General features: G+C 58.6%; 7 protein-coding genes across 7 annotated transcripts; 2 read left to right on the top strand and 5 right to left on the bottom strand.

Annotated features, from left to right (window-relative positions):
• Window positions 1–54: 54 nt before the first annotated feature.
• On the top strand, window positions 55–1,489 carry SCHCODRAFT_02614566 (electron transfer flavoprotein, beta subunit). Its single transcript, XM_003034284.2, has 5 exons — window positions 55–224; window positions 284–359; window positions 411–429; window positions 491–935; window positions 987–1,489. The coding sequence occupies exons 1-5, from the start codon at window positions 175–177 to the stop codon at window positions 1,204–1,206; spliced, it is 810 nt and encodes a 269-aa protein (XP_003034330.1). The 5' UTR covers window positions 55–174; the 3' UTR covers window positions 1,207–1,489.
• Window positions 1,490–1,620: 131 nt separating this feature from the next.
• On the top strand, window positions 1,621–6,699 carry SCHCODRAFT_02614564 (uncharacterized protein). The gene is made up of 6 exons (XM_003034283.2): window positions 1,621–3,214; window positions 3,269–4,305; window positions 4,354–5,727; window positions 5,782–6,068; window positions 6,122–6,256; window positions 6,309–6,699. Exons 1-6 carry the CDS (start codon window positions 1,875–1,877, stop codon window positions 6,354–6,356), a joined length of 4,221 nt encoding a protein of 1,406 aa, XP_003034329.2. The 5' UTR covers window positions 1,621–1,874; the 3' UTR covers window positions 6,357–6,699.
• An 85-nt stretch (window positions 6,700–6,784) lies between these two features.
• On the bottom strand, window positions 6,785–7,780 carry SCHCODRAFT_02568710 (uncharacterized protein). The gene is made up of 4 exons (XM_003033707.3): window positions 7,288–7,780; window positions 7,211–7,234; window positions 7,103–7,159; window positions 6,785–7,019 (listed from the first exon to the last, which is right to left on the bottom strand). Exons 1-4 carry the CDS (start codon window positions 7,471–7,473, stop codon window positions 6,957–6,959), a joined length of 330 nt encoding a protein of 109 aa, XP_003033753.1. The 5' UTR covers window positions 7,474–7,780; the 3' UTR covers window positions 6,785–6,956.
• A 201-nt stretch (window positions 7,781–7,981) lies between these two features.
• Window positions 7,982–8,844, bottom strand: SCHCODRAFT_02491032 (uncharacterized protein; the record flags this gene model as incomplete). Its single annotated transcript, XM_003033706.1, has 2 exons — window positions 7,982–8,673; window positions 8,730–8,844. The coding sequence occupies 2 exons, from the start codon at window positions 8,842–8,844 to the stop codon at window positions 7,982–7,984; spliced, it is 807 nt and encodes a 268-aa protein (XP_003033752.1).
• On the bottom strand, window positions 8,812–9,561 carry SCHCODRAFT_02445012 (uncharacterized protein; the record flags this gene model as incomplete). Its single annotated transcript, XM_050342535.1, has 1 exon — window positions 8,812–9,561. A coding segment is annotated over one exon (750 nt), but the record flags the coding sequence as incomplete, so codon positions are not given.
• Window positions 9,562–10,013: 452 nt separating this feature from the next.
• Window positions 10,014–10,958, bottom strand: SCHCODRAFT_02664157 (uncharacterized protein; the record flags this gene model as incomplete). Its single annotated transcript, XM_003033705.1, has 4 exons — window positions 10,014–10,132; window positions 10,184–10,243; window positions 10,294–10,649; window positions 10,699–10,958. The coding sequence occupies 4 exons, from the start codon at window positions 10,956–10,958 to the stop codon at window positions 10,014–10,016; spliced, it is 795 nt and encodes a 264-aa protein (XP_003033751.1).
• Window positions 10,959–11,206: 248 nt separating this feature from the next.
• On the bottom strand, window positions 11,207–11,356 carry SCHCODRAFT_02447090 (uncharacterized protein; the record flags this gene model as incomplete). The annotated part of the gene is made up of 1 exon (XM_050342540.1): window positions 11,207–11,356. A coding segment is annotated over one exon (150 nt), but the record flags the coding sequence as incomplete, so codon positions are not given.
• Window positions 11,357–11,419: the final 63 nt, after the last annotated feature.

Below are 11,419 nucleotides of genomic sequence, written 5' to 3'. Positions count from 1 at the left end.
TCGGGCCGGTTTCCCGGGTCGCAAACATGTGCGACCTTCTCCGCCTTACGCCTTGCTGAGGCTTTCCGTGAACCTTGACCTGCTCGCGCGCCCGGGTCTCTTGCATACGTCCAATTGAAGATGCTTCGCTCACTAGCACGATCTACGCGGGGGACGCCTCTAGCGGCGGCCAGGATGAGGCCATCCGGCGCGCGGTTACTGAACATCCTCGTCCCGGTTAAGCGGTATGTTGCTCGGCGGCGTTCAAGGTCGACCATGAACCTGACGAAGTTCATGTATGCAGCGCTGTGGACTACGCTGTCAAGATCCGCGTCAATCCTCAACAAACCGGCATAGACACGAATGTCAAGCACTCCATGGTGCGTCTACCCCGCACCCGCCTACTTCCCCTTCACTAACTCATCCTCCAGAACCCCTTTGATGAAATAGGTACATCTTCAATGCTTCCATCCTACAAGTGCTCTCTGCATTCCCTTACCCACCTCCACAGCCGTTGAGGAGGCCGTCCGCCTCCGCGAACGTCTCAAGTCTGAGGTCAAGTCCATCAAGGTCATCACCATCGGCCCGCCAAAATCCGTCGAAACTCTCCGCACCGCTCTCGCCATGGGTGCCGACTCCGCCATTCACATTGAAGTGCCGGAGAACGCGCCAGCACCCGAGCCCCTCGGCGTGGCGAAGGCCCTGCGCGCGGTCATCGAGCGCGAGAACGAGAAGACGCCCGTTGACCTCGTGATCCTGGGCAAACAGGCCATCGACGATGACGCTGGACAGACGGGTCAGATGCTTGCGGGGCTGCTGGACTGGCCGCAGGCGACGTTCATCAGCAAGCTGGACGTCGACCCGGCGAAGAAGGAGGCGTTGGTGACCCGGGAGATCGACGGCGGCGGGGAGGAGTTGAAGTGCAGGCTGCCGCTTGTAGTGACGACAGACTTGCGGTGCGTGTGATGCTCAGGATTGTGATGGAGGGTTTTTGACTATTATTTCAGGCTGAACGAGCCGCGGTATGCTTCATTGCCGAACATTATGAAGGCAAAGAAGAAGCCAGTGGAGAAGCTGACTGCTCAGGACCTTGGCGTCGACCTCACTCCTGCTCTTGAGACCCTTAAGGTTACTGAACCACCGAAGCGCGTCGGTGGTGGCAAGGTCGCGAATGTGGATGAGCTCGTGCAGAAGTTGAAGGATGCTGGTATCACTGCTGTCGCCTAATGCGCAGGCATCTGCTATGCTACATTGTACAACAATCATCGCTTGCCTTCGCCTTTGTTTGTCAGCGCCTCGCAGATGGTTGAGTGTGACACTGGTAATCGCACTGGCCGAACCTGTCAATATGTTGTTGTCCATAACTGGTGTGGTCTCAGCATTGCCTCCAGAGGTCTTTGCAATCGAGAATGCGCCTCTCAGTACCCCGCCAGTTATTGCCCAAGCAAGGTCCATCTTTCGAAGCGTTTAGGGGTGGAATGGACCGTAGTCGTGTAAACCACCGGCGGGCCAGGGCTGTATGTGGCAATGCCAGTCATTTATGTGGGTCCAGCGGCGGCAAAATCCGATGACGTGATGAGCTAACACAGTGCGGCTGGCAGCGCACAGCTCACCCTCCTGATTCACTGTCGTCGCCTGAAGCGTTGCGCTGGCCCTCGATAGCTGCACAGGCGCAGCCGGACGCCGTGAACAACAATAAACCGCCGTGGCGCGGACGTTTGCCGGCTTTGTGCGTGTCACGATAACGCTCACATCACACCTTACATATCCACCTTCGTCAATCGTCTTTCTTTCCACCGTCATCGTCAACCACCATCGGCCTCGTCGCCTGTTTTAATCCCAACTTCATCCATCTATCTCTTACACCTCAGAGGCACATAGCTGCTTAATCGCGAATGGGGCAGTCGCACTCTCGCCGCCCGGAGGCGCAGACTAATGGGTCGGCGCCCTCGACTGCGCCCGACCGCGTCGATGGCGCGCCGGCTGGTCGGGCGACGAAGGAGGTGAAGAAAGAGCAGGCGCATAGGCTGCGCAACGTCTCTACCAGCAGCGCGAAGCCGACGCACATGCGCAACAAGAGCAACGCGACGGACAAGGAGGGCGGCAATAAATGGCGCAAGCGTCTGTCGAGTACCTTCGGCAAGCACCGCAGGAGCTCGAAGATCGGCAAAGAGCTGCTTGGGAGCGGCGCGCAGGAGGTCGACGAAGCTGGAATGGGCAATGGTGCTGCGGAGACCGCGGTGGATGGGCTTCGGGTCGACGAGAACCAAGGTGCGGAGGCAGAGCGGCGGGAGTTGGCTGGTGTTGAGCAGGTCGCACCGGCGACTTCTGCCACCTCAACACCTTCGGCCCCCAATCGAGTGACAGAAGACGCTGGCGAGACTCGACCCTTGACCGGCTCGGGTTCCAATGTTCCAACGTCTTCTTCCTCTGAGCGCCATTCCCACGACGATGCTCGCCACGACCACCCAATCCCTCAATCATCAACAACTAGTACATCCTCGCCTCTAACTTCTTCGACGAATGATGTTTCGCCCTCTTCTCCATCTCCACCAAATGCGCCTACCCCACCCGCCAACTCCGCCACGAACGCACCCAATAACGCCTCTGGCGCTTCTCCCAACAACAACGCCACACCTGCTCCCACGCACGCCCCGCCCACGGGTGTCCTCCTCGTGCAGGGCATCGTCCAGACGCGCGATATTCGCGTCGATAGCGAAGATCGATCATCGTCTCCCGAGCCAGCGTCTTCTCCCGAGTCTGAGAACGCTCTATCTGACCCGGAAGCGGAGGAGGACAGCGAAGCGCCGGTGACTGCCAGCACGAGGCCGACTGCCCAGCCGACGGCCACTGCCTCAGATGCCGAGGCGGCGCCGTCAGCTGGCGGTGAGCGTGATCAAACTCAGGCTGCCAATGGATCTATACAGGAGCAAGGCTCGACGAGAACGAGAAGGCGGCTGTCGACGCTGTTCAGCTCGCTGAGGAGGTCGAGTGGCGAACGGGCAGCAAGGACTCCGGCGTCTAACGAGCATAGTGCTGCCGGTTCGAGGACGTCGCTGGCATCCGTGGGTCCTGCGGAGACCGCGGCCGAGCCGAACGCTAGCGCCACCAATGCAGGCGAACAGCAGCCATCTGAAGATGCGCGTCCCAGCGATGCAGTCCCCCCTCCACGACCTGCGCGTGTGGACCCGCCTCTGCCGAATCACACCATCGACGTGTTGAGCACGTATCTCTCGTAAGTCACAGTCATGATCACTATATCTATGGTCTGCTAATGCAGTGAACGCAGGCTTGCAGCAGCCGCAACCGCGGCGTCCTTGCTTACCGGATCGGCCGACCCGATCGTGAACTCTGGGCTGGTTGGGCAGAGGGACGGAGAAAATGGGACCGGCGCTTCAGGCCAGTCTCCCGAGCCCACATCACCATTGGCGGATACGGTGGAAAATGCACCCCCGCAGCGTAATGCAAGCACGCCGTCAGTGTCCGCAACTCCAACCGTGGCTCCCCCGCCTCGCCAGGAGTCCAATGTGCCTGCGCCTGTCGTAGCACCATCACGACCAGCTGTTCCCCCTCAGACTCCTGTCATCGGCTCGTCTCCTTTAGCACCACCCGTTACGACTTCCAGGCCTCCGCCTGCCTCGGCATCCGCATCACCCATCACACCTTCACTGCCGACCCTACCTATGTCACCTCCTTCGACGGCTGCACGCCGACCTGGTCGTCGGTATCAGGGCACTCGCGCACGGTCGGCTTATGATCGTCTCGGCCTGACGTCCAGCGCAAGGCGTGGTGGTGGCAGGCGAGAAGAGTCGGAAGAGTCGACTGCGAGCACTAGTGCACGGCCAGGTGCGGTTGACGAGGAAGAAGTCGAGGAAGTGGTCGGTTGGAGGAGGAGGCCTGAAGCGCCCTCGTCATCGTCCGCAACGATGCCATCGGCAACCTCAGCCCCAGAGGAGGCCCCAAATGTGTCCGCTGGCGAGTTGCCGGTTGTGACAGAGGCGACGTCCGACAATATGGAAACGCCAGCCAAGGACCCAGCCGTGGAAGTCGCGGCCACTTCGGCGGAACCAAGCCCTACGACCTCGACATCCGACACTGCAGCGCCTGGCACCACGATCGCTAATGAGGCAGGCCCGTCCACGCCAGCCCCCACTCCTTCCAGGCGCGACGTTCTCCTGGAGCAGCTCGCGCAACGTCGAGAGCAACACAGGCGCGAGGAAGAGCGTCTATCACGGCAGCTAGAGCAGACGCGTGCAGAGGAAAGGGAGCGTCGGGATCGGAGTCGCGAGAGGCGGGCCATTCGTGCTGCGATGGGTTCGCCATATCGTGAGCAAGCCCTTCTCGCTTCTACTGTACTTGCTAACCCATCTTTAGGGTCACCTTCATCCTCTAACCCTCCTTCTCCTTCTGCAGCGCCTTCGACTGCTGCGGCGAACGCTGCTTCTGGCGTGCCCCCGCCTCCGAGTGCCGGCCTCGCTGAATTGGCTCGCGCTCTTCGAGGTCGGTTGGGTATCCCACCAGATGATGAGCACGAGCACGAGCTCGGCACCAATCAGGCGCCGGACGATGACCATCATCATTCCCCTGAGGACGACATCTGGGCGCCCTTTTCCGATGATGATGATGACGATCTCTTTGGCAATGACCATGGCTCGGACGCGAACTTGTCGCCTACCTCTTTTGAAAGCTTCTTGCGCGACCTTCGCTCGGAGCTGCGTACTGCTCTTGGCGGTGGGGCAACGCCTGCGCCTGAAGATAATGCAGAGGATGAAGAGGGTCACGATGACATGCCGGCTCTGGAGCCTGTCAATGCACCGAGGTCTCCGACGTCTCTCGTCGAGGACCATGACGAGGATTTGCCGGAGTTGGAGGCTGTTGAGGCAGCGGCTGCTCAGCGTCCTCGTCGTGCTGCGCCTGTTCCTGGGCTGGCGTCTGCGACGGCAGGCGCGCGCGAGCGGAACGAGCGTGATCGGCTCCTGGACGTACTTGCTGGTATTGGTGGCTTGATTGGTAGCGCTGAAGGTGGCGCCTCGCGCGCTCGCCAACGCTCTTCCATGGCCTCTGCTCGTCGTTCTCGATCCGTGCCTAGTGCACCGCCGCCTCGGTCTGAGTCTCAACCCTTGGCTGCTCTTGGAGGCGTGCGAAGCTCTGGTGGACGTCGGGCATCCCCAGACGGCGGAGTGAACTGGTGGAGCATGTATCGGTTTGCGCCTGTTGTCGTTAGCCCCGTGCACCCCGCGAACATCAATAACGCTGCGGCAACACCGACTGGGCCGCCTTCGAACCCGCCGACGGCACCAAGTAGCGAGCCCGCTTCACCAACGTCGCCGACTTCGCCCACGAATGCTACTGGCACGCGCTCTCCCCTTTCTGATGCACATATTGTCTTCCCGGTCATCATCGTTGGTATCCAGTCCATCGAGAACATCTTTGGCCTTGGTATGGAGCATACAACTATGCCTCCACCTCCTGCGACCAATGATAGTCAAACTCGGGACGACGAGACTACACCTTTGCTTGACGCTCAGGAAGGTGATGATGACGGCCTCCCCGACGCAGACCAGCCAATCGCTGATGAGGCGGGTCGCGTGCCCTGGCGCTCTCGTGCGGCCGACACGATCCGTCGCACTATACGGCGTGCAAGGGGGACGACAACAGAAGACGGAGCTGCGCAGAGAGATGGCGGAGACGGTGCACGCGCGTCCGAGGTTCCAAGCAGCAGGACCTTCGCCATGTATGTTATTGGAGGTCAGTCTTTCCTGAGTCTCGTTAGAGGTTCGCATGTGCTGATATATACTGCAGCATACTACCCGCCGTCTCACGCACTGTTGACTTCGCCTCCGCCGCCTACGTTCGATGCCTTGCTTGAGCTCGCGGATCTCGCGAACCTGGGCAATCTCGGTGCCATCGGCCTCGCCATGGGCGGGCTCGGATCTCGCGCGGCCACTGTGTCGAAGGAGCAGATCATCAAGAGCAAGCTCATCGTGGTGAAGGCGAAGGATCTGGTTGTGTGGACGCCCAAGGAGGGCGAGAAAGAGCCGGAGTCGGACACCAAGGGCACAGCCGTGCGCGACAACTGCATCGAACGCGTACGACAAGATCTCATTTGTGGCAACGAATCCATACTGACGCTCCTTTGCAGTGCTTGATCTGCCTCGATGCATACGAGCCCGAAGACGATGTACGCGTTATGAGCTGCCGTCATGCCTTCCACAAGAACTGCGTGGACACCTGGATGGAAACCGGCAAGAACAACTGCCCCTTCTGCCGTGGCAAGGTGCGCTGATATCTGATTTATGCACGAGCCAAGCTAACTCGTATCTTTGCAGGGCGTCGACACGACCAACACGCCTGCGTCCTCTGCCGCGGCTGCCTAATGAACGGCAGCTAGCAATCTCGACTACACAAGACATTCCTTACCATCGTATATATGAACACACACTTGCTTTCGAGCTATCGCATCCGGTATCGTAATCGCATCCACGACTCGTTCTTTACTTATCATCATCTCTGCGCCTCTTCGTCTTGACTTCTCTGCTATGGACTGGGTTCGCCCTTGTGTACGTACATCATAGACACCTGCATCCGAATGAAGGCATCATGCCCCCGAAGATTCTAGCGCGTCGTTTGGGTTTTGGGTTAGCGCTGAAGCAGAGTGAAGGAGCGCGTGAACCATGCGGCCGCCGCCCTCGTCTGAGGCCGTCATGCAATATTCACCCTTTTCGAAGCCTTGCGCATCCACCTCGCTCGCATTGAGAACATCGTGTGCGATGGTGACTCGCCACTGACGCGCGCGTGAAAAATTGCGAAGAGGACAGCAGCTCCATTTCCAGAGGTAATACAGCAGACGTACAAGGGAATGCATGTACTGTACAGAGTCCGTGGTGTAGGATACACTGGGGAGACAAAATGCGACGCCGGCAGCCCAACGGGTATATACAAATAGCGGGAAGACGTTCAAGGTGTTCGTGGTCAACTCAGAACTTGCCTACACCGAACTCCATGCCCTGGATCTCGGCGGCATGTGGCTTCAAGGTGCTCTGGTGGAATGGAGGGGGATAAAAAAGGCAAAGGAAAGTCGTGAGCAGAATATTCGGGTGGAAGAGGAGGGTCAGGAACGTACTGCATAGGCACGATGTGTAGGGTCTTCCTTCATGAAGTATGCTAGGTCCCGCTCGCTCTGTACCCATGTTAGGGGATGGACTTGGGTCTCGACCGTCTGCAACCGTACCTTGAACTCGCAAACAAAGACATACTGAATAAGAGGTCAGTTCAACATGACAAAAACTCATCCAACGCAGAACGCACCTGGAGTGAAGGCGTCTTTGAGTTGGCATCCGAGATTTGTCTGCCACCCTTCATGGAGGTGATGTAAGGCTTGTTATCCTTCTTACACCGAGTCTGGAGCTCGAGGAAGCCGCTGCAGACGCGGTCCGCCTCTGACTGAGGCGTATCGCCGCGCAGAATAAATTTGAAGACGTGAAGGACGGGCATGGTGTTGGCAGAAGACAAGGACAGCACGCGCAGGACAGGCAGATCAATCAGCCCGAGAGAGGGGCACGAAAAAGAGGAGGGCGGGCGGGTGGTTGATCAGGATTCAGGACCGACGAACGGTGAGGTGAGTGAGGTCAGAGGAAGAGCGCAAGTTGCTCTTTTAGCAGTGTCGTCACGCGGGGGGCATGACGAGCCAATTGGATACGAGGCGAGCGCGCTGAGCAGTGATACGGGGGTCGGAGGCGCTCCGAAATTGGGCGCCAGTGTGGGTGGTCGCGCGCACGCCACCGCCGACACCGCAGGGCGTGGGAGGATACAGAGTAAGGGCGGGCTCACGGACGCCGCCCAATGCCGATAGGCTCGGGCGCAGCCGACGGCGGGGAGTTCAACTTCAACTTGGTTGGCTGCAGATTGGCTGACAGGGCTAACGGTGTCGTAAAGCCCTGGGGGTGGCTGAAGGCATAGATGAATACTTGATCATGATAGACGATGGATGGTACAATCTCGGTTAGGTTGATAGTAAGGGCTCGTTCTCCTCCCTGTCTTGGCGGAACGCCTTGCTAGACGACGCCCTCGATATCGGCGGACGCGCTACACCCCCTCTATTTCCTGTCAGCGCCGTCATTATCTTTTCCGCATTTTCCTGAACGTCTGCACCGGTCAAGCGATATTGCTTGGGCGTGATACCCTTTCCAAATCGATCTGTGACATGGTTGGCGCAGAGAAGTGCTACGACGATATTGATCAGGTGCAGCGCTGCGATGGAGAATGCGACGCTCCAGATCGTGCCCAGATTTTCGCGCTCGAATCGAAAGAGCTTCCCCTTGCAGCCGGGAAGAGGCGTGCGGGAAAAACAGCGGGTGCTTTGTGTCGCTTCGTGTAATGCGTTATAGAAGCCGCAACAGTGCAGTGCGTTCTGAATGAGCAGTCGACCAAGCGGAGTATAGTACTGACTCCACGCGAGGCTAAGCTTGCGGTCTAGGGCAAAGGTGGCACGTTTGTAGCTGGCATAGCCGACGGCAGCAAGCGCGATGAGGGCGGGCCACAGAAGGAGGGCGTAGACGGCCAGGAGTGGCCGCGAATTGAGAAGAGCGCCAGTGAAGCCGACGAGTGCAGAGAGGGTAAGGATCGAGGCCGCTAGGGTGATCAAGATGAGCACGTCGTTATCCGCAACGTACATGACGTCGGCGTGCTTCCAGGCTGATGATGAGCGCTGTCAATGAGAGGTAATGGGTGCAAGACAGTTGTAAACGCACTTCTGAACCAAGTAAGGATTGCGTAGACAAGGCCCACAATGCCATAGGCGAAGACGGTGATGACGGAAAGTAGCAGAGCCCATTTGTACTTCGTCCATTTGTCGACGCTGTTCATGCCGAGTCCGCGGCCATCCTCCGCTACCTGCGCCAGCGTGACCTCCACGCCCTTGCGAAAGGGACGAGGGCGAGGCCATTTCTGCGTGAACTTCTCGGTAGTGATCGTCGGAGGGAGGAGGGCGCCGTGTTCGCTACTGCTGCCAGCGCGCGAGGAAGGCTTGCTAGCACGAGAGGGCTTGCTGCTTCGAGACGATCTGCTACGAGAGGCGCGGATATCATTCTTGCTGGTCGCTGGCGAGAGCGTGAAGAACGAGTTCACTTGTTGAGGCACTGATCGGAAGGTGATGAAGCTGAAGCCGCGCGAGAGGACGGAGCGAGAAGAAGGTTGAGGGTAGTCAGGTGTGGGGAGGCGCACGAGCGAGGGGTTCTCGTGTCGGGTATGGCGTGGTGGCGAAGGGCGAGGTGGGTCCGGACGTGGTGGTGAAAGGCGAGGGGTCAGAGGGACGTCCTCGATGGGGGGATCATGCGAGGCGCCCAGTCCGGGAGGTAGTCTGTGATAGTGACTCGAGTTCGTGGATGTAGTAGCAGTGTTCAGACAGACGAAGGGCGGGAGTTGTGGCGTGAGTGGGACTTTGGCGTGGGCATTGCTGATGAGGGTGACTGTAGAACGGCGAGATAGTATGTCGGGAGGCGTAGTATGCGCTGCGCTGGAGCGTCGGCGGATGCTGTCTCGAGAGGATGAGCTTGCGAGAGTCGAGGGCGCACGTCGTTCCATGACGGTGGGAGCCAGGAAGTTGAACACGGGTTTCCCACGCTCTTAGGCAAACAATCCCAGCTCGGATTTGTGGCACGGAGACCTACGGATCCTGGCCCGCCAGACCCAGTAATCCGATACAGCACAGCGTAGCATGCAATGCATATGTATTGCTCGCTACAAGTACACTATGTACAATGCACGATAGATATAGTGAAGGCGCGATCAGACAGTGTCCCAAGGAAAATGAATGCATTATACCGGTGCCAGTCTGTCCATAACCCGGAGCGTAAATTGCTATAATAATGTACCTAACGAGCGTCTGACTACGATGATGTCCAAGAGGGTCGTGATGGGGAGGTGTGCATAGGGAATAGGGTAGGTAGGCAGTGCGACGGGGGGGAGGTAGATAGGGAGGTAGGTAGTGGGGAGGACCACGCACGGACGGCCGCGACGACGGGAGCAGGACGCAATTAGGCCGCGTTCTGGGATAGCTCGAAGGGGCACTCGGCGTCGTTGGCGGTGACAGCACCTCCGTAGGATTTCGGAAGCCCTGTGATGTGCATGTCAAGGACAACCTTGAACTTCAGAGCTGCGGTGGTGAATTAGCTCGGTTGTGAGAAAGCATGGGTGCCGAGCCTACCTGGACGCTCGCCGCCCACGGAGGCAGCCTTATTTTTGCAGCCATCGTACCAATTTAGCCCTGCGGTTCACATCAGTGACCGAATTGCGGACAGAGCATGGCACACGTACATGTCGTATCAGTGTCATTGGACCCAGAGTACTCGAACAGAAGGGGGATCTGCACATTTGGGTACTGCTTCGCAGGCAAGGTCATCGATCCCGTCTCGCCCTTCGCGACAACCTCGTTCGTCTCCGAGTCGTACACCTTCGCCTTGATCTTGGAAAAGTGCACGGAGAGGAAATTGTCCTGCGTGTTCATCTGCAAGTTCGCAGCAGCTGCGAAGGAGAAGTTGGCGGGAACACGGCTGAATTCGGGCTCGGTGTCGGCGAGATCACCATCGGTGACATTGACGAGGTACTGCTTGTTGTTGGCCCATGAGACAGCAGGCACGCGGGGTATGCAGAAGGCAAGGACGAGGGCAATACTATGAGGGAGTTAGCTTGTTATGCCTCAGTGAACGGAGGACTACGCACATGATTATCAGAACAAACATAACCCAGGCGGTCATCTTGCGGTTGAACCACTTGCCACACATTCCTCGCTCTCCGCGCTTCCATGCTACCCACTTGTCGTGACGGGACTCGTACTTGCGCTCTCGCCTCGCCTTCTTGGTCATATTCCGCATCTCTTCCTTCCCCCACTCCGGGCCGAGCGCGGGAACAGTGACCATCTCGACGGGCCCAGCGGAGCTTGCGCTGTCCTCTATGATCTTGGGTGTCGTAGCGCTAGACATGGGGGTTGTTGAGACCGGGCGGTAACTAGAGTATCCGTCAGTAAGCTGAAGTTGCTGGCATTGCACGCCACGCACCCTGTGTCCTGCTGGATCCCGAACGCCGAGCTGTACTTCGGTCCTGCATTGTTGAAGTCGGCGTAGATGTCAAAGCCGGTGTCTGCGGTGCTGTATCCATGCGCATCGTCCCGGTACTCCTGGTTGCTCTGGCCGTTGAAGAAGTACGAGTTGCGGTCGGCTGCTCCGGGGGGCCGAGCGGCGGGATTAAAGAACGAGGATGCGTCGTCGCGGGGCTGCCTGGGTTGTGCAGATGGGGAGGGGTAGTCCTGGTTGAGGGCATCGTAGGAGGAGCGCGGTCGCCCGTAGAATGAGGACACGGTGGACTTGCGGTCGCCGTCCATGATGATTGAAAGCTCCAGAGACTGTTCCTGGGAATTCCAAGCGAATCTGCATCACTGCTTTTG

This window comes from Schizophyllum commune (assembly GCF_000143185.2).
Source record: "Schizophyllum commune H4-8 unplaced genomic scaffold SCHCOscaffold_3, whole genome shotgun sequence".
Classification (NCBI taxonomy): domain Eukaryota; kingdom Fungi; phylum Basidiomycota; class Agaricomycetes; order Agaricales; family Schizophyllaceae; genus Schizophyllum; species Schizophyllum commune.
Note: the sequence above shows the minus strand (reverse complement) of the source record. Positions and strands in the feature narration are given on the sequence as shown.

What these genes read in the sequence shown, in the direction of transcription:
- SCHCODRAFT_02614566 (XM_003034284.2), top strand. Translation starts at nt 175, where the DNA reads ATGAGGCCATCCGGCGCGCGGTTACTGAACATCCTCGTCCCGGTTAAG. An exon ending in ATCCTCGTCCCGGTTAAGCG is followed by an intron (nt 225 to 283) that starts GTATGTTGCTCG and finishes TCATGTATGCAG; the next exon opens with CGCTGTGGACTACGCTGTCA. An exon ending in GTAGTGACGACAGACTTGCG is followed by an intron (nt 936 to 986) that starts GTGCGTGTGATG and finishes CTATTATTTCAG; the next exon opens with GCTGAACGAGCCGCGGTATG.
- SCHCODRAFT_02614564 (XM_003034283.2), top strand. Translation starts at nt 1,875, where the DNA reads ATGGGGCAGTCGCACTCTCGCCGCCCGGAGGCGCAGACTAATGGGTCG. An exon ending in GTGTTGAGCACGTATCTCTC is followed by an intron (nt 3,215 to 3,268) that starts GTAAGTCACAGT and finishes CAGTGAACGCAG; the next exon opens with GCTTGCAGCAGCCGCAACCG. An exon ending in TGCGATGGGTTCGCCATATC is followed by an intron (nt 4,306 to 4,353) that starts GTGAGCAAGCCC and finishes ACCCATCTTTAG; the next exon opens with GGTCACCTTCATCCTCTAAC.
- SCHCODRAFT_02568710 (XM_003033707.3), bottom strand. Translation starts at nt 7,473, where the DNA reads ATGCCCGTCCTTCACGTCTTCAAATTTATTCTGCGCGGCGATACGCCT. An exon ending in TCTTTGTTTGCGAGTTCAAG is followed by an intron (nt 7,160 to 7,210) that starts GTACGGTTGCAG and finishes ACATGGGTACAG; the next exon opens with AGCGAGCGGGACCTAGCATA. An exon ending in CTACACATCGTGCCTATGCA is followed by an intron (nt 7,020 to 7,102) that starts GTACGTTCCTGA and finishes CCATTCCACCAG; the next exon opens with AGCACCTTGAAGCCACATGC.